The sequence below is a fragment of the Loxodonta africana genome, chromosome 3 (assembly GCF_030014295.1).
Source record: "Loxodonta africana isolate mLoxAfr1 chromosome 3, mLoxAfr1.hap2, whole genome shotgun sequence".
NCBI classification, from domain to species: Eukaryota; Metazoa; Chordata; class Mammalia; order Proboscidea; family Elephantidae; genus Loxodonta; species Loxodonta africana.
Genome location: NC_087344.1, coordinates 9647775 through 9675732, shown reverse-complemented (window position 1 = coordinate 9675732; position 27958 = coordinate 9647775). Strand labels below are relative to the sequence as shown.

The following is a 27958-nucleotide window of genomic DNA, read 5'->3' as shown; positions in this document are numbered from 1 at the left end:
GTCTCAAGTTGCAACAGTGAAGGATTCTATGGGGAAAATATTAAACGACTCAGGAAGCATCCAAAGAAGATGGAAGGAATACACAGAGTCACTACACCAAAAAGAATTGGCTGATGTTCAACCATTTCAGGAGGTACCATATGAGCAGGAACCAGTGGTACTGAAGGAAGAAGTCCAAGCTGCACTGAAGGCATTGGTGAAAAACAGGGCTCCAGGAGTTGACAGAATACCAATTGAGATGTTTCAACAAACAGATGCAGCGCTGGAGGTGCTCACTAGCCTATGCCAAGAAATTTGGAAGACAGCTACCTGGCCCACCGACTGAAAGAGATCCATATTTATGCCTATTCCCAAGAAAGCGGATTCAACCGAATGCAGAAATTATAGAACAATATCATTAATATGACATGCAAGCAAAATTTTGCTGAAGATCATTTAAAAGCAGATGCAGCAGTACATCAATAGCAAACTGCCAGAAATTCACGCTGGACTCAGAAGAGGACATGGAAACAGGGATACCATTGCTGATGTCAGATAGATCCTGGCTGAAAGGAGAGAATACCAGAAAGATGTTTACCTGTGGTTTATCGACTATGCAAAGGCATTCAACTGTGTGGATCATAACAAACTATGGAAAACATGGTGAAGAATAGGAATTCTGGAACACTTAATTGTGCTCATGACGAACCTGTACATAGACCAAGGGGCAGCGGTTTGAAGAGAACAAGGGAATACTGTGTGGTTTAAAGACAGGAAAGTTGTGTGTCAGCGTTCTATCCTCTCGCCCTACCTATTCGATCTGCATGCTGGGCAACTAATCCAAGAGGCTCGCCTATACGAAGAAGAATGAGGCATCAGGATTGGAGGAAGACTCGTTAACAACCTTGCTTGCTGAAAGTGAAGAGGACTTGAAGTACTTACTGATGAAGATCAAAGGCCACAGCTATCAATATGGATTATGCCTCAACATAAGGGAAACAGAAATCCTCACAACTGGACTGATAAGCAACATCATGATAAATGGGGAAAAGACTGAAGTTGTTCAGGATTTAATTTTATTTGGATCCACAATCAATCCCCATGGAAGCAGCAGTCAAGAAATCAAAAGACACATTGCACTGGGCAAATCTGCCTCGAATAGACCTCTTGAAACTGTTGAAAAGCACAGGTATCACCTTGAAGACTAAGGTGCGCCTGACCCGTGCCATGGTGTTTTCAATTGCCTCCTATGCGTGTGAAAGCTTGACGATGAATAAGGAAGACAGAAGAAGAATTGACGTTTTTGAATTGTGGTGTTGGAAAAGAATATTGAAGGTACCATGGACTGCCAGAAGTAAAAACAAATCTGTCTTGAAAGAAGGTCAGCCAGCGTGCTCCTTAGAAGCAAGGATGGCGAGACTATGTGTCACATAATTTGGACATGTTGTCAGAAGGGATCAGTCCCTGGAGAAGGACATCGTTCTTGATGAAGTAGGGGATCAGTGAAGAAGAGAAAGACCCTCAGTGAGATGAATTGACACACAGTGGCTGCAACCATGGGCTTAAGCATTACAATGATTGTGAGGGTGGCGTAGGACCGGGCAGTGTTGGTTCTCTTGTACCTAGGATCCCTATGAGTGGGAATCAACCCGATGGCGCCTAACAAGAACAAGTCAATGGTTAAGAATTTCCTGGAGATACGGAGTTTTCTGTAGATGAACTTACCTGGGAAGCTTCTTTCTTATTCGATTTCTCACCTGTTTAGCCGTGACCCATTTTAATTTGAAGGAAAACAAAAATCATGGTTTCCTTTAAATGAGGATTTCTCAGCCTCATCACTATGGATATATGGGTCTGGACCATGCTCTGTGGTGCGGGGCTGCCTTGTGCATTGTAGGGTGTTGAGCAGCATCCCTGGCCTCCACACTAGATATCAGTAGCGCCCCTACCCCAAATCAGGACAATTAAAAATGTCTCCCCCCCCAGCAAAAAAAAGAAAATCAAAGCAGTTGCCTTCATGTTGACTTCAACTCACTGCTACCCCAAATGTGTCCGAGTGGAACTTTGCTCCACAGGGTTTTCAGTGGCTGATATTTCAGACATAGACCACTAGGCCTTCCTTTTGAGGTACCTCTGGGTGGACCTGAACCTCCATCCTTTCGTTTAGCAGCTGAGTCCATTAACCATTCATTGCCAAATATCCCCTGGGAGCAAACTCACCCCGGGCTGAGAACCACTGCTTTAAATGTGTTTATTTCTAAAGAAATTAAACCTTGTCTCTAAAAGCAAAGTCAAACAATAAAAATATTGTCTATGCCCATTTGAATGTCCCCTTAGAAATCCATATGGGCCACTTTGGGGAGATGACCCTCACACCAGCCCAGCACCACCTCCAGTTGAATCAAGTTAGACTCTAATTTTTCTGTAACCAAAGAATGGAAGATGTTTAACGCTCACTACAGGAAAGCAGCCGTGGTCTTAGCCGTAGTTCCCCAAATTCTCACTGATAACAGAGGAGGAACTACAGAGCCTCACATTTCCTATTTCTCAAGGAGTCTCGGGGGTTTCAAAAGAGCCACTATTTGTGGGTGTGAGTTCCATAGTTCAGCACAAGATCTAATAAAACACAGTGGCACGAACACAAAAAGCTGTGGTCACCAGCAGCAGTTCATCACCCCCTCATGGAATGTTCTGTCACTTAATGTCACATGGAGCCAGGTTAGGACCAGGAAGGTAGAACGCTGCTAACGTTGAGGAGCCAAGCGTGCAACCGTGAAGTCAGTACTTCTTTGGGAAAAAAAATTTAAAGGGCAAACCGCATCAAAACTGGAGAGTGAAATAATGACTATTAACACGCGCAGCTCACTGGGAAAGCCGATGGGGGAAGGGTAACCAACAAAAATGAAATATGGGCATTTCAGTTCCAGATTTCTGACTTTTACGACTTGGTCTGTTCAGGGGGACGTTGTTTTCCTTCCCCTTTTCATCGACTCTCTGCCGTTGAAAGATTACCGAGGACCCAGTTTTCTAACCATAACCTTAACACTAACCCCAACCGTAACCCCCACACTAACACTTACCCTGACCCTGACCCTCCCCCTGCCTGTAGCAAACAAACATAGGAATATTGGGCTTTCTTATTTCTCAGTCTGTGCTCGGCTGCCAACCTAAAGTTTGGAATAGTTGGAACACACTCAGTGACATCACAGAAGAAACCCTAACGATCTGCTTCTGTGGAGTTTACAGTCAAGAAAACTTTATGGAACAGCTCTACTCTGTAAGACATGGGGTCATCAGGAGCCGGGCTGAGTCGATGGGAATGGTTTTATATTTGTTGTTGCCAGTAAAACAGAACAAAACATTGCCTGAGCCCGCACCAGCAACATGATCATTGGTATGTTTGAGTCCATTGTTGCAAACTTCCAACCTGGGGGCCTCGTTTTCTGGCACCCTATTGGACATCGTTCTGTTGTGATCCATACTGGACAACGTTCTGTTGTGATCCCTACTGGACAACGTTCTGTTGTGATCCACAGAGTTTTCTTTCTCTGATTTTTGGGAGGAGGTCCCCAGGCACTTTTTCCTAGTCTGCCTTAGTCTGGAAGCTCTGCTGAAACCTGTCCATCAAGGGTGACCCTGCTGGTATTTGAAATACCGGTGGTATAGCTTCCAGCGTCACAGCAAAACATAAACCATTACAGTAAACAAATCGTCAGACGAGTGTTCTGGGTGTTTATTATGTTCCAGTGACCAAGCCAGTCACTCACATGCGTTGTACCACTTAATCTTCACAATTAACTCTATGGGGTGCTGTTGTGTACCGTCGACTGGGTTCCAACTCATAGTGACCCTATGTGAGACAGTAGAAATGCTCCATAGGATTTTCTAGAGTTTGATCTTTATGGGAGCAGATTGTCCAGTCTTTCTCCCCTGGAATCATTGAGGGGGGCAGTTCCAATCACTGACCTTTCAGTTAGCAGCCTAGTGCTGAACCATTCTGCTCCCAGGGCTCCCTCTCTATGGGGTAGTTATTGTTATTGTATCAGAGTCCTGCCAGGAAACAGAGGCACACTCAAATGGAGGAATGAGGCGAGTTTCTTGAAGTGTTTATTACAAAGGTGGCGGCAAGTTTAGGGGAAAGCAACGAGGGATAATGTTGCACCCGAGAGGTAGCAATGTGGAGAGCTGATAACAACCTCCAGGCCTGTGAGAGGCAAAGGGAGACAGAGGTTACAAAGACCTGGAGAAAGGTGTAGAAGCCTTTGGATAGAGAAATACAACCAACCCATGGCCTCACAAGGGGGGAGCTGCGGAAAGAAATATCCCCACCTCACTTTCCTTCCTTCTTCCAATCTCCTGCCATCACACTCCATTGGCCATACCCACCCGAACACCTTCTGGAGTTCTGCTCCACCCAGACCAGCTTTCTGGGGCACAGTTCAGGGTGGAGAAGGGGAAGTGTGGCTCTTGAAGGAAAATGGAGATTACCCATTAAGTTATCAGCTCTATTTAGTAGATCATGAAACTGAAGCTCAGAGATGTGAAGCCACTAGCTCAAAGTCACACAGCACGAGTTCTGTAGGTGTGGGACTGGATATTCCGATATGTTGACCCCAAGACCTGTGTCTTCTATGGTATCCTATTCTGCTTCTCTCAGGAAGTCTACTCTGCTTATTCCCTGATACTGGATTCCCCATCCATTTGCCATCGAGTCGATTCTGACTCATGGCGACCCCATGTGTGTCAGAGCAGAACTGTTCTCTATAGGCTGAATTTTCAGAAGAAGATTGCCAGGCCTTTCTTCCAAGGCCCCTCTGGGTGGACTTGAGCCTCCAACCTTTTGGTTAGTAGCTGAGACTGTTCCCTGTTTCCACCATCCAGGGACTGCAATTTTAACATTTACTGTCATTAGAATTTGAAATATTTTTTAAAAAGTCAACCACGCATTTGTTAACTGCAGTGCTGAGAAACACACCAAAAAATCAGTAACTTTGGACAAGAAAGTGATAAAACAAATAAGGCCAAACCACCACTGTGATACGCCATGTTGTTTGGAGCATTTTTGCTGGAAATACTCAAGAAAAGAAAACTATCTTTAACCTAGGCTTACATTTAGGTTTGAACATGTCATCAGGCAAAAAAAATGGGAAAAGTGCTAGTCACCTGGCTACAAGCACCCTCCCATCCACGATGTGTCCCTAAGCATGAGTGATGGTGTATTTTCGTGTTCCAAGAATACAACCGTCCCTTTTAATATTTGTCCATATGGAGAATACTGAGTTAGGCAAACGTTGAGTTATGAAAAGTCTTTGGGGGCATAAAATGTAACACCATACAAGTCAGGGAGAGGAATGGGGAGAGGGGGAGGCAAGAGAGGGTGCTGTGAACTAAACCCAGGTGTTAGCCAAGGGGTCAGAAACTCAACCCCATTTCCCACATTATTAAAAAGCACCCCTTGGGACATCCTGGGTAATTGACCTAACGTCGTTTTTAGTGCTTCTGTTCTACCTCCTGGCTCCTTGCATAGTGCCTGGGGTCTTAAAAGCTTGTAAGCCATCCAAGGCACAACTATTGGTCTCTATTCACCTGAAGCAGCTGAGAAGGAAGAGTCAGGAACAGACGGAGGAAATGGCATGTGTGACTAATCGCCTCCATCAACTGCCTCCTTTGCCATGAGACCAGAAGAAAGTGGATGGTGCTCTGCTAACATAATTGAATGTTTTGATCAAAGATTCTATAGAAGAATCCTGATCAAAGTGGGAAAATGTAGAACAATTTCAAATTCTTAAGGAACCCAGACTTTCTGGAGCCTTTGAGGCTGGACAATCCCTGAAATTTTTTCCCTGAAATAATCCTTAAACCCTAAAAATATCTCCTGAAGTCCTCTTCAAATCAAAAAACTAACTTAGCTTATTTAGTAAATAATGTCTGCCTCGAACATTGTGCTCTTTGGAAGAATTATGTCTGTGGGATCAAGTTGACCACAGCAACTGGAAAGGTCAGGTAGGAAGCTGAGGTGGCAGTGAGTTTATGTTAATTGAGAAGGAACAATTTCGTAGAGGGGGGTGACAATGGTTGTACAGTTGGAAGAATGTAACCAATATCACCGAAATTGTGCTTGTAGAAATTGTTGAGTTGGCGTATGTTTTGTTTTACTGTTTATACTTTGAACAACAATAAAAAAATGAGATACCAAAAACAAAACCATCCCTTGAGCAGGTAATGGCTCATGATCTGCTACAGGATGCTGGTTTTAAGAATTCTCCATGTGTCCCATTCTTTCTAGGGAGCTAGAGACCAAAATAGGGAAGGAGTCAACACATCACAGGGAAGAGATATACACGGTGGCACGAGTCCAGTCCACACGTGACCAGAAGGGGCTCCATCGATCAGCAGATCATTCATCTGTCTTTAGTCAAGGAACAGCAGCAAGGTCAGCTGGCGGCTGTGGTTGGGTGCACACAGTGTCTTTGGTGTCTTTTTTCTGTACAAACTCTGACAGCTTCTCCAGAGTCTCCTAATTGGGGGAGATAATATGGAGAAAAGCTGAAAATAAAGTACCACACCAAAACAGATGCTGTCAAGTCACCTACAACTCCTGGTGACCCCATGTGTGTCAGAGTAGAACTGTGCCCCACAGGGTTGTCAATGGCTGATTTTTCAGAAGGGTTTTGTTCTGAAGCTTCTCTGGATGACTTCAACCTCTAACTTTTCAGTTAGCCGTCGAGCCCATTAACTGTTTGCACCACCTGGGGGCTCCGAAGAGAAATTAATGCCTCCAAAGTTAACTAAAACTTCTAGTATGCCTAGAGATGACAGCTAGAATGTCTGAATGGTCCAATCCTCATTAAAGACGCCCCAGTATCTGACTCTGCAGCCCTTTCCCAAAGAATACCAGGATGATGGTTCTTTTTTAGTTTCTGTTATAATTTTATCTTTTTACAAATGCCATATGTTTCCTGCATGCCAGGAGCATTGTAAGCCCTTATATGACCGCACTCAATCCTCATGATGAGAAAGATAGTGTTATTACCCCCATTTTACAGATGAGGAAGACCCTCAATGAGACGGATTGACACAGTGGCTACAACAATGGGCTCAAGTGTAGCCAAGATTGTGAGGATGGTACAGGAAGGGCAACATTTCCTTCCATTACACCTAGGGTCGCTATGAGTTGGAGCCAGAAGCACCTAACAGCAAGAAGCCACTCAGACGGCGAATCATTTCCGTAGTATTAGTCTGTGTCAGGAACTGCAACAAGAGCTGGACTCACACGCTCGGAACCATGAACTAACGAACATAGGAGAAGACAAAATGGTAGCCCCATGTTCTTGCTCGTGCCATTGACCCGCTATCTGCTATTTCGACAAATCTCAGGAAATTCAAAGAGTTGCAGAACATGGAAGACAAAATAGTAACCTGGAACAGAAACTCTTGTGCAAGAAAGCAGGTAAGAAATCATGGGAAGACATCTCCACCCGTCCGCAGTGTGAATTTTCCAGAAAGTTCCGGGGCTGGCGAGATCCTGCATGTCCACACAAAGCTGCAAAGACAAGATTTCATGGCAGCCTCCTGCGGGCTCCTGCTTTCCTCAAATGTTGCTCCACAGTATATTTGAAAGCAAGAAGGGACTTTAAGCCCGTGAGAGAGAAGACAGAATTCCACCAGAGTCATGATGCGATTAAAATAAACCTGACTCCAGAGGTGGTATCTACAGGGGCATGAGCCTTTAAAGATATTTGTCGCTAGTTGCTGTCGAGTCGGCTCTGACTCGGGCAACCCCATGTAGAACAACATAAACATTGCCCAGTCCTGAGCCATCCTCAGGATCATTGATACCCTCCAGTCCACTGCTGCCACCACTGCGAATTTTGAGTTCTTTCCAGCCTAGGGGCTCGTCTTCCAGCACTATGTAGAACAATATTCTGTTGTGATCCATAGGGTTTAAATTGGCTAATTTTCAGAAGTAGATTGCTAGGCCTGTTTTCCTAGTCTGTCTTAGTCTGGAAGCTCCGCTGAAACCTGTCCCCCCTGCTGGTGTTTGAACTGCAGGCGGTGCAGCGTCCAACATCACAGTAACACCCCTCCAGGTGCCTGGGCTACCTGATTCCATCAGTGGGAGCTATTGCTGTTTTACAGCTCTGTAAATTGTAGGTAACTGATAAAAAAAAAAAAAATGGAAATAATTCCATGGAAAAACTACCTTTGCCTCCATTCACATATTCATTTCAATATCCCTCAGAGAGATAGACATAGCTATATAGAGGTGGAAATAGATATATCGATAAAGATAGAGCTAGAGATACATACAGATACATAGAGAGATGGAGATAGATATATAAAGATAGAGCTAGAGATAGATACGTAGAGATGGTGGTGATAGAGATGTGAAGCACAGATACACAAAGGTAAACATGGAGATAGAGATGTACAGATATAGATAGGATCCCTAGGGATGTAACAGTTATGCACTCGGCTGCTAACCTAAAAGTTAGCAGTTCTAACCCACCCAGCAGTTCTGCAGAAGAAGGGCCTGGCGATCTGCTTCTATAAATATCACAGCCAAGAAACACTATGGGGCGGTTCCACTCTGTAACACACAGGGTAGCCGTGAGTTGGAATCAACTTGATGGCAACCCACAACAACATATACCTATAGACATAGAAAAGGAGCCCTGGTGACACAGCAGTTAATTGCTCAGCTGCTAACCAGAAGGTTGATAGTTTGAACCTACCCAGCAGTGCTATGGGAGAAAGGTCTGGCAATCTGCTTCCATAAAGACCACAACCAAGAAATTCCCAGGGAGGGCCACATGAACCAGAGGCTACATCAGCCTGAGACCAGAAGAACTAGATGGTGCCTGGTTACAACCGATGACTGCCCTGACAGGGAACACAACAGAGAACCCCTGAGGGAGCAGGACAGCAGTGGGATGCAGACCCCAAATTCTCGTAAAAAGACCAGACTTAACGGTCTGACTGAGACTAGAAGGACCCCGGTGGTCATGGCCCCCAGACCTTCTGTTAGCCCAGGACAGGAAGCATTCCCAAAGCCAACTCTTCAGATGGGGATTGGACTGGACAATGGAATAGAACAAGATGCTGGTGAAGATTGAGCTTCTTGGACCAAGTAGACACTTGAGACTCTGTTGGCATCTTCTATCTGGAGGGGAGATGAGAGGGCGGAGGGGTTAGAAGGTGGTGGAATGGACATGAAAAGAGAGAGTGGAGGGAAGGAGCAGGCTGTCTCATTAGGGGGAGAGTAACTAGGAGTATATAGCAAGGTGTATATAAATTTTTGTGTGAGAGACTGGCTTGACTTGTAAACTTTCACTTAAAGCACAATAAAAATTAAAAAAGAAAGAAAGAAGGAAAATCCCATGGGGCAGTTCTGCTTTGACACATGGGGTCACTCTGAGTCGAAAATTGACTTGACAGCACCCATCAAAAAAGACAACATAGATATAGGTTCTTGAGATTTTCTTTTGAAATCTCAAGTTATAACGTCTGCCTAATTCCCTGTTATATAAATGAGCCACAGATGATGGCCTCTCCATATGGGCCCTATCGGGTTTACTTCTTCACAGCAGGCCGGGACCCATCAGCTCAAAACCCCACAAGCATCAAACTCACATCTTTACACATCCAATTGCTTTAAAAATAGCCCCCAAATAAGCGTATTTTTAGCCACATGGAGCCTCCCTGCTTTGCAAAACCACCCAACACCTGCTAGCCCTAGATAAGATAAACCTCAGGGCTATGAAAGACCCCAAGTTGCTGCTGCCCTTTGGAGCTCTCTAACCCAGAGACTCGCCACCTTGACGCCAAGGGGCATCACCTGGACACGTGAGCCCCCTCTTCTGTTCCTCTCTCGCCCGGGAGCTCCCTTGTCTTTGGAAGATCTTACGCTGTGAGGGACTTCCCCCGCGTGCAAACCTGTCAACCAAACCAAAACCCAAAACCGTTGCCCTCGAGTCTGTCCCGACTCATGGCAAGCCCATGTGTTACAGAGCAGAACTGTGCTCCGTAAGGTGTTCTTGGCTGTACTCTTCACAAGAGCAGGTCACCAGGACTCTCTTCCGCAGTGCCCCTGGATGGGCTCAAATTGCCAACCTTTGGGTTAATAGTTGGACACAAACCATTTGTGCCACCCAGGGACCTAAAGCTGTCAAAAAAACAAAATCCGAAGCCGTTGCTATCAAGTCGATTCCAACTCATAGCGACCCTGCAAGACAGAGCAGACTGTCCCATAGAGTTTCCAAGGAGCACCTGGTGGATTCGGATTGCAGACCTTTTGGTTAGCAGCCGTAGCACTTAACCACTAGGACACCAGGGTTTCCAAACCTGTCAAAAAACGCAGCGTCCAAATCAAGCTTATTGTGCACTACCGCCACCTTGTGGTCATATCCTTTTCCTTGCTCAGCCCTGAAGACCTCCAGCTCACTACATACTCTCACCGATTAATGAGTAGAAGAAAATCTTTAACACACGTCCGTTCTATATCAGCATGAGTTATGATTTTATCTTTTTATTTGAAAATAATCCTTTAATTTTTAAATAACTTACACAACTTTGCGCAACTTGTAAGGGACGGAGCTGGTGTTTAAACCCAGGCCTTCTGGCTGCAGAATTCCTAATCTTAAACCCTATGCTTTATAAAATGAGACAACGAACGTGGTAAGCTTAGCTCTCAGTAAGTACTCAACCTGTGGTGGTATTTATTTAGTATGAGTGCTAAGCAGTATTTAAGAAGCTGTGGTTGTACCGTGGTTAAGCTCTTGGCTGCTAACCGAAAGGTCAGTGGTTTGAACCCACCAGCAGTTCCACAAGAGAAAAGCCCTGTCGATCTGCTCCCATAGAGATTGTTGTTAGGGGCCATCGAGTCAGTTCTGAATCTTAGCGACCCCATGTACAACAGAACGAAACACTGCCCGACCCTGTGCCTTTCTCACAATTGTTGCTATGTTCGAGCCCATGGTTGTAGCCACTGTGTCAATCCACCCAAAAAGATAAAACCAAAAAACCAAACCCGTTACCTCTGAATTGATTCTGACTCATAGCAACCCCATAGGACAGAGTAGAACAGCCCCATAGGATTTTCCAAGGCTGCAATGTTTATGGAAGCAGACTGCCACATATAACAGCCGAGCCCTTTAACCACTGTGCTCCAGGGCTCCCTGTACCCAGGGACCTTTAAACCCCTTCTGAGTGGTGTCTTATAAAAGGGGAGAATAGACAGGAAAACAGTCACACACAGAGGGAAGACAGCACGATAACAACAACTGAGGCACTCCATCTGACCAGGACCTGGCCCAAACGCACAGCCTCTCACCATTTTGGAAGTGGAGGGGTTGGACGACAATAAGATCCCTGAGGTCTGGGACTCAGAGCTGGGCTTAGTCTTCCTGGTGATCCACCTCCTGTATTCTTCTCGCACCTGCAGACGGAGATGCCTGGTGGTGAGATGAATCACTCCCAGGTGCAGGAACATGGGTCTGTACATGCCGGTCCCACAGACAGGCGGGATGGGGAGCGGGAGATGGGAAGGGGCAGCAGCCACAAACCTGGCGGCTGAGCAGACAGTGGATGAGGAAAATGAAGACTCCCTGCAGGCTGTTGATGACGGTGAAGAGGTAGGCCATGAAGCTGGCTATGGGTCCAATCTGGAATATGCCCAACACCCAGGAGCAACCCAAGATGAAGAGTTGAGCGAACGCCTTGAATGTCAGTAACCTGGGGGAGATTCGTAAAGGTAAGATTCCAGGAGCAGTCTCTGGGTGGTGCAAATGGTTAAGCACTCAACTACTAGCTAAAAGGTGGACAGTTTGAACCCAGTCAGAGGTGCCATGGAAGAAAGGCCTGGCAATCTGCTCCCAAAAGGTCATGACCTTGAAAACCCTATGGAGCAGTTTTACCCTGTACACATAGGGTCACCATGAGTCAGAATCCACTTGACGGCAACTAACAACAACGATAAGGATCTGGGATGCAGGTGTTTTTTTGTTTGTTTTTTTTTTTGTGGGCCATGCTCCAGGGAATACAGTCTGTGGCCGCCACCAAGTGACCCACCACCTAGCTGGGGATAAACACAGGGCAGAGTCTCCAATGGCCACAGACAGGGAAGGCGGATCCTATGGCATTTAAAAGGATTTCACCTACAGATACACATGGGCACAGAGGTGGGTGTTGTTGTTAGTTGCTGTCAAATCAGCTTCCAACATGATAAATGGTGAAGAAATTGAAGTTGCCAAGGATTTCATTCTACTTGGATCCACAATCAACATCCATGCAAGCAGCAGTCAAGAAATCAAACAATGCATTGCATTGGGCAAATCTGCTCCAAGAGACCTCTTTATGAAGTCTGCCTTGAGCATTGTGCGGGAGGTCAAATTGACAGCTGCAGGTTTAAACACAGAAGAAAACATTCTTTGATGGTTACGAGGGTGGGGAGGGAGGGAGAGGAGAATTCACTAACTAGATAGTAGACAAGAATTATTTTAGGTGAAGGGAAGTCAGCAAAACTGGGGAAGTCAGCACGACTGGACTGAAACCGAAAGTTAAGAAGTTTCCTGAACACAACCAAACACTTTAAGGGACAGAGTAGCAGGGGCAGGGGTCTGGGGACCATGCTTTCAGGGGACATCTGGGTCAGTTAAGAAAATGTTCTGCATCCCACTTTGGTGAGTGGCGTTTGGGGTCTTAAAAGCTTGCAAGCAGTCATCTAAGATGCATCAATTGGTCCCAACCCACATGGAGCAAAGGAGAATGAAGAACACCGAAGACACAAGGAAAATATCAGCCCAAGAGACAAGAGGGCCACATAAACCAGAGACTCCATCAGCCTGAGACCAGAAGAACCAGATGGTGCCTGGCTACCACCAATGACCACCTTGACAGCGAACACAGCAGAGAGCCCCTGACTGAGCGGGAGAAGATTGTGGAGCAGGACTCAAATTCACATAAAAAGACCAGGCTTAATGTTCTGACTAAGCCTGGAGGAACCCCAGAGGCCACGGCCCCAGACGCTCTGTTGACTCAGAACTAAAACCATTCCCAAAGCCCACTCTTCAGACGAAGATTACACTGGACTAAAAAAAAAATATAAGACATAAAATAATACTCATGAAGAATGTGCTTCTTAGTTCAAACAGATACACGAGACCAAATGGGTGGCTCCTGTCCAGAGGCGAGATGAGAAGGCAGAAAGGGACAGGACCCAGTTGGATGGACACGGGAAACCCGGGGTGGAAAGGGGGAGCGTGCTGTCACATTATAGGGATTGCAACTAGGGTCACATAATAATATATGTATAAATTTTTGTATGAGAAATTAATTTGAGCTGTAAACTTTCACCTAAAGCATAATTTTTTTTTAAAAATTGACAACAGCATCTCGAAAGGTTAGATAGGAAGCTGAGGGGACAGTGAATTTACGTTAATGGTGGTGCAATGATTTCGAAAAGGAGGCTGAGAACGGTTACAGGACTTCAATGTAATCAATGTCCCTGAATTGTAAATGGAAAAATTGTCGAACTGGTTTTTGTTTTGGTTTTTTTTTTTGCCGTGTCTATTTCCAATAAGGAACCCTGGTGGCGCAATAGTTAAGTGCTCAACTGCTAGCCAAAAATTCAGCAATTTGAACCCACCCAGCAGCTTTTCAGGAGAAGACCCGGTGATCTGCTTCCATAAAGATTGCAGCCTGGGAAACCCTGGGGGACAGTTCTACGCTGTTACATGGGGTCACTATGAGTCCGAATCAACTCAACTGCACCTAACAACAACAACAACATTTTCAACAATGACAAAAATAAAATAATTTTTTGAAAGACTCTTTAAAATCTTAAAAAGCAAAGATGTCACTTTGTTGCCTGACGTGCACTTGACCCAAGCCATGGTCTTTTTATCGCCTCAGATGCACACGAAGCTGGACAAGAAAAAGGCAGACTGAAGAAGAATGGACACATTCGACTTGCGGCGTTGGCGAAGAATATTGAATATACTACTATGGACTTCCAGAAGAACTAACAAATCTGACCGGGAGGAAGATGTGTGTACACATATATTTAATTCAATATTGTTTCTAGTAACGAAAGACTAGAAGGACCCACGTGTCCAAAGCTATAAAAAAGAAAAAACATCTTTTTTTTTTTCTTTTTAGGACGGGTTAAATGAATGGTGTGAAATACTATGAAGCCATCTTTTTTAATGAGAAGAGTGACCATAAGCTATAACGGGAAAGTGACCAGGCTTTGAAAGGTCAGCCCACTGGCGTTCAGATTCTGACTGACTCGTTCACTAACTTTGTGGCCCCGCAAATAAATGGGAACAAATTTTCTGGAAAACGATTTGCAATATATACTAAAACATTATAACCCAATCACCGTGTGATTCAGGCAGTTTCACATTTAGTGTTACCAGAATTCAATAACCACAGATGTGGAAGGAGATTTACCTGGAAGGTTATTCAAGGCAATCTGGCATACGGTTCTTAAGTTGTTATTGTGTGCTGTTGAGTCAATTCTGACTCATAGAGACCCCATGTGACAGAGGAGGACTGCCCCGTAGGGTTTTCTAGGCTGTCATCTTTACAGTAGAAAGCAGATCACCAGGCCTTTTCTCCCCAGGAGCTGCTGGTGGGTTGGAACCACCAACCTTCGATTATCAGGTGAGCGATTAGCCATCGCGACTCCAGGGCTCCTTAGTATTGTTTATAAAGGCAGAAAACAAAACAAAACAGGGACAACTTAAATATCTATGGATAAGAGATGATTTAAATAAGTTATTGTCGTGGATTAAATCGCGTCCCCCCAAAATACCTGTGAACTTGGCTAGGTCAAGGTTCCCAGTATTGTGTGATTGTCCACCATTTTGCCATCTGGTGTGATTTCCCTATGTATTGTAAATCCTATCACTACGATGCAATGAGATGGATTAGTGGCAGTTATACTGATGAGAGCTACAAGATTAGTGTCTTAAGCCAATCTCTTTTGAGATATAAAAGAGAGAAGCAAGCAGAGAGACAGGGGGACCTAATACTACCAAGAGAGCAGTGTCGAGAGCAGAGCGCGTCCTTTGGACCTGAGGTTCCTTTGCAGAGAAGCTCCTAGTCCAGGGGAAGATTGATGACAAGAACCTTTCTCCAGAGCCGACAGAGACAGCCTTTCCCTGAAGCTGACACCCTGAATTTGAACTTGTAGCCTATTAGACTATGAGAGAACAGATTTCTCTTTGTTAAAGCCATCCACTTGTGGTATTTCTGTTAGAGCAGTACTAGACACCTGAGACAGTAACGCTGTATCCTTCCACTGAAATGCTTTACAAAAAATCATTTTAGAAAGAATTTCTGGTTTAAGTGGGAAAATAGTCATGGCATGTTTTAAGAGGACAATAAACGGTTATAAAAAATAAGATAGTATGGTTTCTTTTTTTGGTAATTATGCATACTTTAGGTGACGCAACAGTTAAGCGCTCAGCTGCTAACCAAAAGGTCAGCGGTTCAAACCCACCCAGCAGCTCTGTGAAGAAAGGCCTGGCGATCTGCTCCAACAAAGATTACTGCCTTGGGTACCATATGGGGCAGTTCTCTGTCGCATGAGGTCGCTATGAGTCAGAATTGACTCAAGGGCACCTAACAACAACAATATGCACATATAAGTATGCACAGGAGAGAAACTGGGAAATGTATGAATACCCGCAACATATGAGGCACTCACTCTTCCTAGGCACTATGCTAAGTACTTCAAAAGCCTCATAAAGGGTCCGTATTCTCATCCTCATCCTATAAATGGGGAAGGGAGTCCCGGATAGTGAAAACAGTTACGCACTTGGCTGCCAACAGAAAAGTGAGCATTTCAAATCCACCTGGAGGAGCTCCCAAAGAAAGGCCTGGCAACCTGCTTCCGAAAAATCAGCCACTGAAAACCCTACGGAGCACAGTTCGACTCTAACACACACGGGGTCTCCATGAGTCAGAGATGACTGAACAGCAACTGGTCGTTTGGGTTTTATAGATGAGGAGGCCTGATGCCCCATGGTGACACATTCGGCTGATAGCCAAGATGTTGGCAGTTCGAATCTACCCAGCAGTTCCACAAGACAAAGACCTGGCAATCTGCTCCTGTAAAGACTACAGCCTAGAAAATCCTATAAGGCAGTTCTCCTCTGTCACACCAGTCACTAAGAGTCAGGGTTGACTCAACGGCATCTAACAACAACACTAACCTAAAGGTTGGCGGTTCGAACCTACCCAGCACCTCCATGGGAGAAAGACCTGGCAATCTGCTCCCATAAAGATCACAGCCTAGAAAACCCTACAGGGCAGTTCTACTCTGTCACATGGGGTCGCCATGAGTTGAAATCAACTCCACAGCACCTAACAACAAACAACAACAGATGAGGAAGCTGAGACTCAGAGAGGTTGTGTAACTTGCCTAAGGTCACCCAGCTAGTAAGTGGCAGAGCTGGGTTTTGGCCCCAGTCTGACTTCAGCTCTAGACACTGTGCTATTCTAAACAGGTCTCATCATCCCCACCCCTCTGCCTTGGGCACAGGACCAGGCATACAAAAGGCACTCAATAAACATTTGTGGGAAGAAAGAGTAGAAAAGGGACGGGAAGAAAGAAAGGGCTGCACCTGGTGTCTTTGAGCGTCGAGATTTCAGCATTGACACTGGAAAGCTTCTGCCTCAGGATCCACAGCGTCCAGGTGAGGAGGACGGTGTTGATCTACAAGGACAACCAGAGGGATGCAGCCGAGAGTTAGAATCAAGGCCAGGGTTTAGGGCATAGACCATGACCCTGAGTGGACAGTTCCTTCTCTTCTAGACCCTCGGCATCTCAGGGAGTCCCTTGGTGGTGCAAACAGTGAACATGTTGGGCTGCTGACCGATAGATTGGAGGTTCAAGTCCACCCAGAGGTGCCTTGGAAGAACGACCTGGTGATCTACTTCCAAAAACTCAGCCACTGAAATCCCTGTGGAGCACAGTTCTGCTCTGACACACATACGGTCACCATGAGCCAGGGTTGACTCAATGGCAAGTTGCGATGTAGTGAATTACTTTATATGGCCCTTCTAGCCATAGTCTTGTGACTCCCACAAAACGACTGAATGGAACTATGCAAATAAGGTGACTGTGGCCCACAAAATGGATTGGAGAGCATGCTGATAATGCAAATAAGGCATATGGAACCCTTGAGGGGGTGGAACCATGAAAATAAGGTGTATGGAATTCTATTGAGGGGATTGGTCAGTTTTGCCATCTCACTGGGCTTAAAGGGAGCCAATCCCAGAGGCTGGAAGGGCACCTCACTACCATCAAGAAGGACAGCCAAGAGTGGAGCGCATCCTTTGAACCCAGGGTCCCTGTGCTGAGAACTTCCTAGGCCCAAGAGACAGAGTGAGAGCTGTAACACTGGAGATGGCGAGGAGGCTGTGAGAAGCGGCAGCAAGCATGGCAGAGTCCGCCAGCAGAGAAACAGCAGCAGCAGAACCCGGAGACCAGCGTGAGACCACAACGTGGGCTTCCTGGCCCACAGAGCAAGGTGGCTACGGTGGGTATGCCAACCCATGGAGCAAGAGAGCTGAATGCTTTGGGCAGGAGGTTTGCTGGCAAAGTAGGGTGTCTCCGGGCACTTGTTTGCAGAGCTAAAGAGCTTTCTAACACTTGTCCTAGCAGGACAGAGGCCAGGCCAACAGCAAGGGCCCAGGCCAAGAGCACATGGCCCAGTGGCAGCAGCCGAGAAGAAGCTGTCCTGATCAAAGAACTGTATCCTGAGTTGTTCCTGTTACTTCCAAGCGGATCCGGATCTTGAATTGTAACCTGCTACTTCCCTGATAAACCCCATAACTGTGAGTATGGTCTGTGAGTTCTGTGTGGCCATTGCAATGAATTAGAGAACCCAGCAGAGAAGTAGAGAGTGCCATGGGAGGGATGGCTGGTGTCAGAATTGGTAAAAAGGTTGGAGGGTGGAGGCATGTCTGACCTCCACTTCATAAGGGTCAGCCTTAGGCTGACGTTGATCTTGCTTCTCTCTCCTCCCCCTTGTGAAGTTACACGAGGTCTGACGCCGCTGCTCCATTTCTACACAAGTGTTTGTTTAATTTTGAGCATCTCAGACCAGGATACACCAACCCCTAAGGCAGGGGTCCTCCACCTCAGCAATGTTGACATTTGGGGCTGGATCAGTCTCTGCGGTGGGTGTGTCCTAGGCTCTGTAGAGTGTTGAGCAGCATCTATGGTCTCCACTCATGAGACACCAGTACCACCCTCCAGGTGTGACAACCAAAAATCTCCCCAAACATTGCCAAATGTGCTCTTGTAGCCAAATCATCCCTGTTAAATACCACTGCTCAGGGTTCTGCTATTGTTTTTTTCCAAATTAGTAAAACGTTTAGGAGAGCTAAATGTCCTTGAAGATCTGGGGATGGGCAGGTTAAACATGTTTTCATTCTCACTCATGCTGTTGTTTCTGTTAGCTGCTGTCCAGTCAGCCCCTGACTCAGGGCAACCCCATGCACAATGCCTGGTCCTGCACCATCCCCAGTTGCGGATCAAACCATTGTGATTCATAGGGTTGTCATTGGCTAATTTTCAGAAGTAGATCCCTAGGTCTTTCTTCCTAGTCCATCTTAGTCTAGAAGCTCCACTGAAACCTGTTCAGCAACATAGCAACCTGCAAGCTTCCACCGACAGACGGTGGTGGCTGCGCATGACATGCATTGGGCGGGAATAGAACCCGGGTCTCCTGCATGGAAGGCGAGAATTCTACCACTGACCCACCACTGCCCCCCATTATCATCGTTAGTTGCCTCCCAGTCAATTCTGGCTCATGGTGACCCCATGTATGCAGAGTAGACCCTGTAGGGTTTTCAAGACTGTGACCTTTCGGAAGCAGATTGCTAGCTCTTTTTTCCGTGGCATCTACTGGGTAGGTTCAAACCGCCAACCTTTTGGCTAGTAGTCAAGCACTTAACCACTTGCACCACTCTGGGACTCCTGACCCCATGAGTCATTTGTTAAGTTGTTGCTATTGGGTGCCATTCAGTTAATTCTGATTCACAGTGACCCCATATGACAGAGTAGATCTGCCCCAGGCTTTCCTAGGCTGTAATCTTTACAAGAGCAGATCTGTGAGTGGGTTCAAACTGCCAAACTTTCTGTTAGCAGCTGAATGTTTAACCATTAAAAACTCATTGCCATCGAGTCGGTTCCAACTCATAATGACCCTACAGGACAGAGTAGAACTACCCATAGTGTTTCCAAGGAGCAGCTGGTGGATTCGAACTGCCAACCTTTTGGTTGCAGCCATAGCACTTAACCCTGAGCCACCAGGAATCCATGTTTAACCATTGCATCACTTAATGTTTATTGAGCACTAGCTAGCACAAGGCATTGTGCTAACATGCATGGTTTGATTCCTTCCACCACCCACATGAGGGGGGTCTGGAGGGGAGGGCTTGACATTTGGAGCAGGAAGCTCATGGGCACAGAAGAAGCTCTGGGCAAGTGGGGAAGGGGCAGAGGAGAAAACTAAGGAAGTTGGCAGGGCCGGGTAGTGAAGGGCCTTGGCTGCCAGACTAAGGGCTTCACGCTGAGAGCAAGGGAAAAACCAAGCAGAGGGGCACAAAAGCCACCTCTGAGTTTTTGGAATTTCACTCTGAAAAACCTTCATACTACAAAACAACAAAAATGCTTGATGAAACCAAACAGGCATCGTCTTGAATGGATAGCTGAGCTTGTAAGAAAGTAAAGGAAGCCCCCAGACGACACAAATGGGAGTAACTCTGAAGGCAGAGTCAGAAGCTAGAACTCTCCAGAGGCTGTGGATGGGAAAGGGGTTTCGAAACCAGGAATCTAAACCCCTGAGGATTTAAGGGTCACTCGTGGGGATGGGCACAAGCCCTTGGTTCCACATAAGGTGGGGAGACCACCAACTAAAACTAGGACCACGTCCTCAGTGGAAGGGTGGGCTAGAAAAATCCTGGCAAAGGAAGGGAACAAGGTAACTTTTTGCCTGGGCTTTGGATCCTAGAGAAGAGAAAAGAAGTGAGGAGGAGAGCAGATGGGAGGAGGACAGAGGAGAAATGGAGAGGAAGGGAGCGGAGAGAAAAGGAGAGACAAGGAGACAGGAGGGGAGAAGGGAGGAAGGATGGGAGAGGAAGGGGAGGGGAGGACAGAGGAGAAGGGGAAAGGGGGGAAGGGGAGAGTACACAAGGGAAGAGGAGAGAAGGGAAGGGGAGGAGAGAAAGGAAGGGGAAGGGAGAGGAAAGGAGAGAAGAGCTGAGGAGGGGAGGGAAGAGGAGAAAGGAAGGGGAAAGGAGTCAAGGAATGAGGGGAGAGAAGCTGTGTAGAGGTGGGAAGAGGAGAGCAGTGGAGGGGAGGGAAGGGAAGAGAGAGGGGAGAGGGGGAGGAGAGAGGAGGGAAGAGAAGGGGAGGGAAGAGGAGAGACTAGAGAAGAGAAGGGGTTGGCAAAAGGTGTGCGGTTGGAACCCACCTAGTGGCTACATGGGAGAAAGACTTGGTGATCTGCTTTCATAAAAATTACAGCCTAGAAAACCCTATGTGCCAGTTCTACTCTGTCATGTAAGGTCAGTATGACTTGGAATCAACTCAGCTGCACCCAAAAACAATTTCTTTCTGCTTTTTCTCTTGTTCAGCATCTGTACTTAGGAGAGACAGGCCCATTCTTATGGAAATACAAAAGACATAAAAATATAGTTCCTCCCAATGGTATTTGCGTGTTGGTGTGAAAAGAAAAAATCACAAGTCAGAGAAATTGTGTTCTGCTTGGAAAACTCAAGAATCAGAAGGAGAGCTTTTGAAGGGGACAAGTGACCATCTCAGCTATGTACCTCCTCTGGCACTCCCTGATCCCTTGGGCTTCCTGGGTCCTCCTCCAGAACCCACTTCACCAAGCAATTTGCTTACCAATATGACTGTACAAACTGGCCCCAAAAAACTCCAGATGAACCCCGTCTCTGTATTCAGCCAGCATCTATGGAGAGAAAGAGGAAAAGTCAGCGCTTGACCGAAAGCCATGACCCTAGTTATTCATGCCCCAACAGAATCATTGATGGAGGAAAATATTGGGAGGTGAGACTCAGATAAAAATATCACCCAAAGTCTTCTTCAAAACAATGTTGTTGTCATTGTTGGGTGCCCTCGGGTCAGTTCTGACTCATAGCGACCCTACGTACCACAGAATGAAACACTGTCCGGTTCTGCTCCATGCTCACGATCATTGTTATGCTTGAGCCCATTGTTACAGCCACCATGCCAATCCATCTCCTTGAGGCTCTTCCTCTTTTTCGCTGACCCTCTTCTTTACCAAGCATGATGTGCTTCTCCAGGGATTGATCCTTCCTGACAACATATCCAAATATGTAAGACGCAGTCTCGCCATCCTTGCTTCTAAGGAGCATTCTGGTTGGAATTCTGTCTTGGGAGAAGTACAACCAGAATGCTCCTTAGAAACGAGGATGGTGATACTACATCTCACATACTTTGGACATGCTATCAGGAGGGAACAGTCCCTGGAGAAGGACATCATGCTTGGTAAAGCGGAAGGTCAATGAAAAAGAGGAGGACCCTCAATGAGATAGATTGACACAGTGGCTGTAACAATGGGCTCAAGCGTAGCAACAATTGTGAGGATGGCGCAGGACCGGGCAGTGTTTCATTCTGTTGTACATGGGATCGCTAGGAGTCGGAACTGACTTGGTGGTACCTAACAACAACGTTTTAAAAATAATTTTAAAATACAAGTTAAAAAAAATCATCAGAATGGGACAGGTCACATTTTGGTTTCTTTTGGGTCACAATGCATCCTCTTTCAAACCTTCCTGGGCAAATCTATCCGAAAAAAAAAATTTTTTTCTTTTGGTGCGTTAAGTGAAAGTTTACAGAGCAAATTAGTTTCCCATTTGATAGTTTGTACATAAAGTGTTCTGTGACATTGGTTTCATTCCCTACCATGTGTCAGCACTCTTCGCATTTCTACCCTTGGATTTCCAGTTTCCTTTCGTCTGGACTTTCTACCGTCTCCTCTTTGGTTTTCGGCAAATCTTGTCCTGTTGAGCTCGTATAACTGATTGTTCTAAGAAATACACTTCTCTTGAGTGTTATAGTTTATTTTACAGTCCTGTCTACTGTTTGGCTGGAAAGTGGTCTCCAGGAATGGCTTCAGTTCCAGGTCAGAAAGGTGTCTTAGGGCCATTGTCTCAGGGGTTCCTCCAGTCTCTGTCAGATCAGTAAGTCTGGTCTTTTTTATGAATTTGATTTTTTGCTCTACATTTTTCCCACTCTATCCAGGACCCTCTGTTGTGATCCCAGTCAGAGTGGTCGGTAGTGGTAGCTGGGCACTACCTAGTTCTTCTGGTCTTGGGGTCATGTAGGCTGTGATTCATGTGGTCCATTAGTCCTTTGAACCAACTGCCCCCTTGAGTCTTTGGTTTTCTTCACTCTCCTTTGCTCCATATGAGAAGGGACCGATAGTTGTATCTTAGATGGCTGTGCACAAGGCTTTTAAGACCCCAGATGCTACTCACCAAAGTAGAATGCAGAACTCTGTCTTTATGAACTATGTTGTACCAATTGACATAGGTTCCCCAGAGTCTATGGTTCTTTGCCTTCAAGCCTAGGAACTTTCTCCCATGAAGTATTTGGTTATGTCTAAGAAGCTTCTATGACTGTGCCCTGGTGTGCTCTATCGTATACATGAATATATTTGCAGCACCTACAATTATGTATGTAGAAATACCCACAAGTAAAACTATATCTGCAGGTTGGTGTGCTCCCTTACACCCTTCCACACCTCTTTAGCATACCTATCTACTTATGTATCCATTTGTAGATTACTGTTTGTTAACACTATTGTTGCAGGATTGCCTGTGTTAATTACTGTAAAAAATTTTTTTTTTTTTTTTTTTTTACTGTAGTTGCCCTTTATTCTTACATTCCTCTCAGTGTATTCCTTTGCCTGGGTCATGCTATGCTGACTTCCCCCATATCATATATTGCCTTTCCCTTCACCAATGTTAACATGCGTCTTCTATCTAGCTAGTAATTTTCCCTCCGTTCGCCTGGTAACCATCAAAGAACTTTTTTTTCTGTGTGTAAACCTTGTCTTGTTTTTTTTGTAATAGTGGTCTAATACAATATTTGTCCTTTTTTGATTGACTTAGTTCATGCAGCATAATGTCCTCCAAATTCATCCATGTTGTGAGATGTTTTGCAGATTCCTTGTTATTCTTTATCATTGTGTAGTATTCCATTATGCGTACCTACCACAGTTTGTCCATTCATCTATTGATGGGCACTTAGGTTGTTTCCATATTTTCGTTATTGTAATAATGCTGCAATGAACATGGTGTGCATATGTCTATTTGTGTCATGGCTCTTATTTCTTTAGGGTATATACCTAGAAGTAGGATTGCTGGATTATGTGGTATTTCTATTTCTAGATTTTTAGGGAAGCACCATACTGTTTTCCAAAATGGTTATAGATCTGAAATATTTACCCAGTGTCCTAGATTAAGTTTGTTCTCAAACCAAAGCCATTATAATCCCTTTTCCCTCTATTCAAAACACTCCACTGACAACCCTTGTCATTCAAATCTCAACTCAAATGTCAACTCCTCTGAGAAACCACTCCTGACTATCCCTTGCTAAACTATCCTAGCCCTGACCCTAGTGGCTCTTTATCAGGGTTCACTGCTTTTTTTTTTTTTAACAGCATCTGTCTACTCTGCACGCTTGGGGTCACCAGGAGTCAGAATCAACTCAACAGCAACTAGCAACCAATCACTACCATCCACCATCTGTCAGTCATACTGCAGTGGATCACACGCTGCTGTGATGCTGGGAGCTCTGCCACCAGTATTTCAAATACCAGCAGAGTCGTCCACAATGGACAGGTTTCAGTGGAGCTTCCAGACTAAGGCAGACTTGGAAGAAAGGCCTGGCAATCTACTTCTGAAAGTTAGCCAATGAAAATCTTATGGATCACAACAGAACATAGTCTGACTCATTTGTTTTTTGGACACACCATCAGGAGGGATCAATCGCTGGAGGAGGATATCATGTTTGTGAGGTAGAGAGCCGGCCAGGTCAAGGAAGGCCCTCAGAGAGGTGAAATGGTACAGTAGCAGCAATGAAGGACTCAAACATGCTGGAGATTGTGAGGATGATGCAGGACTGGGAGATATTCCGTTCTGTTGTACATAAGTTTGCCATGAGTCAGAGTCGACTTGATGGCAGCTAACAACAATATCACTATTACAAATTATCTTGTCCAGTTGTTGTTTACTTGGAGATTATCTGTCTCCCACTACTAGACAATGAGTTACATGGGAATTTGGACCTTGGATGTCTTGTTTATCTCTGCATAGCCACACCCAGCACAAAGCCTAGCATGGACCAGGAATTCTGTAGCTACTTGGTGGAAGGGAGAGAAAGAGAGAGGGAAGGAAGAAGGGAAATGGGAAAGAAGGAAGGAAGAAGGGAGGAAGGAAGGAGGGAAGAAAAAAGGGAGGAAAGAAGGAAGGAGAGGATGAGGGAACAAGGGAAGGAGGGAGAAAGGAAGGAGGGAATGAGGGAACAAGGAGGGAGGGAGGAGAGAGGGATGGGTGAAGGGAGGGAGACAGGGAAGAAGGAAGGGAGAAAGGGAAGAAGAGGGGGGGGAAGGAAGAGTAGGAGGAAGGAAGGACGGAGGGAGGGAAGAAAGAAACAGGGAGAAAGGAGGGAGGGAGGGATGAAGGGAGGGAAGTAGTGAGGAGGGAGGGAGGAAGGAATTGCATTTTTCTAGCTACGATGACCACTACTGCTATTGCTCTTGTCTTGTTCATGTAATTATCATCCACTCTCCAAAGGGGTCTTCAGGGAGAGGGCTGTCACTCACCGATTATGCATCCCGTAGCCCTGTGGCTGTGCACTGGCAGAAATAACCACCACCAGTGCTGGGAGCCCGTAGCCAAAGGCACAGAGGTGCAGCATCTTGATGTTGCGAGAGCTGAAGTAATTCACCACCTTCAGGTTCCTGACCATCAGGAAGAGCATCACAGCTTCCACCAGCATCCAGAAGAAGCAGGCAAGGAAAAGGTAGTGCAGGATGCCTGCGATGATGGCACAGCCAGTCTGGAGAGGGGAAGCATGCACACTCAGGGTCCCCCTCCCCAGGGAGCAGGCTCAGGGGTGTGGGGAGGGCAGGGGAAGGGCTGCCTTGACCAGAGTTCCTCAAACGTGGCCATTCATTCACTCCACAAATATTTATTTCTAGCATGTCTCTAGTGGATATTTGCTGTTTTCACCAGCCAGCAACCATTCTGCCATGTTCCCTAAAAGATCCCCAAATTCCTCCAGCAGAAGAATGTTTTGCCCCCTCAAGGACAGGAAAAGAATCAAGTTAGGCCACCAGATGTTATGGTTAAGAAAAAATTCTTAGCCATAAGTGGCGCCATCCCTTTGCAAGGGTGGCCAACCACCCCCATTTGCCTGGTACTGAGGTTACCCAGAACTGGTGACTTTTCAGTGCTACAAGCGGAGGAGTTTAGGACAAACTGGGTGGTTGATCACCCTGCTTTAGGGGATGTTTAGAGACACGTTGTTGTGTGCCATCAATTTTGACTCATAGCAACCCCATGTGATAGAGTAGAACTGCCCCACAGGGTTTCCTAGGCTGCAATCTTTTTGGAAGCAGACCGCCAGGCCTTTTCTCCCACAGATCTGCTGGGTAGGTTTGAAACACTGACCTTCTGGTTAGCAGCCAAGCACTTAACCATAGCACCACCAGGGCTACTTGTTTGGGGATATGGGGGTCAGCAAACTTCTCCCCATGGGCCACCTGATTGTTTTCGTAAATAAAGTTTTATTGGCACACAGCCACGCCCATTTAGGTCTTATCTGTGGTGCTCTTGCTATACAATGGCAGAGTAGAGTAGCTGAGGCAGACTTCATGGTCCCCAAAGCTGTCTGGACCTTTACAGAAGAAAATTTGCTGACCTCTGGTCAAAATGTTGAGCAGGGAGCTAGGAGCATTTAGTTCTCAAGCTAGGTGTCCTACAGTGAGGGGCGGTCTTGCGTGAAGAAAAATCATTCCACCCAAAATGTCAATAGCACTCCTTTCGGGAACCCCTGTAAGTGTCTAGCACCATCATAGGAGATGACCTCTGGCCAAAGGTCTTGCCCTCGTGGGACTCACAGTCTAGTGGTTTGTTTGTCTGTTTGGGTGCCATTGAGTCTATTCTGACTTATGGTGACCCCATATGACAGAGTAGAACTGCCCCATAGGGTTCTCTAGGCTGTAATCCTCACAGGAGCAGATTGCCAAGTCTTTCTCCGATGGAGATGTTGGGTGGGTTCAAATTTCCAACCTTTTAGGTTAGTGTTGTTGTTAGGTGTCATTGAGTCAATTGCAACTCAATGCAATTCCATGTGACAGAGTAGAACTGCCCCCACAGTATTTTCTAGGCTATAATCTTTACGGGAGCAGATTGCCAGGTCTTTCTCCCGAAGAGCCTCTGGGTGTGTTCAAACCACCAACATTTTGGTTAGCAGCTGAGTGCTTAACCATTACACCACCAGGGCTCCTTACAGTCTAGTGGGAGAGGTAGATATTAGAAAAGTAAAACAACAAACCATTGATAAGATTTCAAAGAAGAGCTGGGGGAAAATGAAAACAAACAAGAGTTTTAAGAGAAAGTAGGGTTTCGCAGCTATGGCACTATTGACATTTGGGGCCAGATAATTCTTGGTTGTTGAGGGACGTCTTGTGAACTGTAGAGTGTTGAGCAGCATCCCTGGCCTCCACCCACTAAATGCCAGTAGCACCAGGGCCCTTCATTGGTGACAACCACAAATGTCTCCAGACATTGCCAAATGTCCCCTGGGGGCAACATCACCACTCACACCAGTTGACAACCACTGATATGTTGTTATTGGGTGCCACTGAGTTGATTCTAACTCAGAGAGACCCTACAGGACAAGCTAGAGCTGCCCCATAGTTTTTCCAGGCTATAATCTTTACGGGAGCAGATCACCAGATCTTTCTCCCGCAGAGCTGCTGTGTGGGTTTGAACTGCCGAACTTTTGGTTAGCGGCCTAGCGTGTAACTGTTGCACTGCCACGGCTCCTTAACCACTGGTATAGAGAGTAACAATAGGGGGGACCACATTAGATGAGGGAAGTGATTTTAGACTGAGGCCTATCATAAGAAGGAGTCAACCTGATGAGGAAGTGAGGGAGAAGCATTATGGGCGGAGGGAGCAGCAAGTGCAGAGGCCCTGAGGCAGGACCAAGCACTCAGGGAGTCAGGCAGGGATGAGCAGAGGCAGATGTGGAGACCATGAGCCTGGGTGGGATATAGGGACACAGCTGAAGGGGTGTGTGACCTGGTTGTCAGTCTTGTCTACACCGGTGAGGAAGAGCGTCTTGGCCAGGAACAGGCACACACAGAGGTGCAGGTGGAGGTAGGTGTTGTGGTTACGGATGGCACGACACAGCAGGAATGTGGCGATGGCCAAGGCGAGGCACACCAGGGAGATGACTATGCCCACGTGGCTAATCACGTACAAGGAAAACTCCATCTGTCAGTAAGAAGATCTGCTATTAGCCTTAGAAATGGAGCACAATCTCCACCAGCAGGAAAAAGAATTATCCACACCCCTGGCTTGGGCAGAAGGGGCTCAGGCCCTTTTCTCCCTCTGAAGCTCAGCGTGGGCTGGATATTGTCTGTAATTGTTCCTTGTCATCCATTGGCACCCATTCCCACCCCATGCTAGTCCCACCCCATTCATTGCGGGGGCAGGACGGCTACAAACTACATTTCCCAGAACCCCCTGAGACCAAGGTCTGAGATGTGATTTAGGTTTTCCAATGAGATGCATCTGTGCAGGTTTGGAAGGCAGAAGGGACTCAGACACCACCTTTCTGTGGTGATGTTGGAAGACTAGTAGGCGCAGCAGACAAGAGTTAGCCATGGGCATT

The 27958-nt window shown here is 46.2% G+C and overlaps 1 protein-coding gene across 2 annotated transcripts in view; it reads right to left on the bottom strand.

The window, feature by feature from the left end:
* Nucleotides 1-565: 565 nt before the first annotated feature.
* The window catches only part of ADGRE1 (adhesion G protein-coupled receptor E1), a 60396-nt gene continuing 33003 nt past the window's right edge, over nucleotides 566-27958 (bottom strand). For both annotated transcript variants that reach the window (XM_023540675.2, XM_023540674.2), the window contains 7 exons: nucleotides 27364-27558; nucleotides 24876-25111; nucleotides 20906-20972; nucleotides 16611-16702; nucleotides 11544-11712; nucleotides 11312-11416; nucleotides 566-6496 (listed from right to left, as the gene is read on the bottom strand). In XM_023540675.2, the coding sequence (XP_023396443.2) occupies nucleotides 6395-6496; nucleotides 11312-11416; nucleotides 11544-11712; nucleotides 16611-16702; nucleotides 20906-20972; nucleotides 24876-25111; nucleotides 27364-27558 (966 nt within the window). In that variant the 3' untranslated portion in view covers nucleotides 566-6394. The remainder of the gene's footprint in view (nucleotides 6497-11311; nucleotides 11417-11543; nucleotides 11713-16610; nucleotides 16703-20905; nucleotides 20973-24875; nucleotides 25112-27363; nucleotides 27559-27958) is intronic.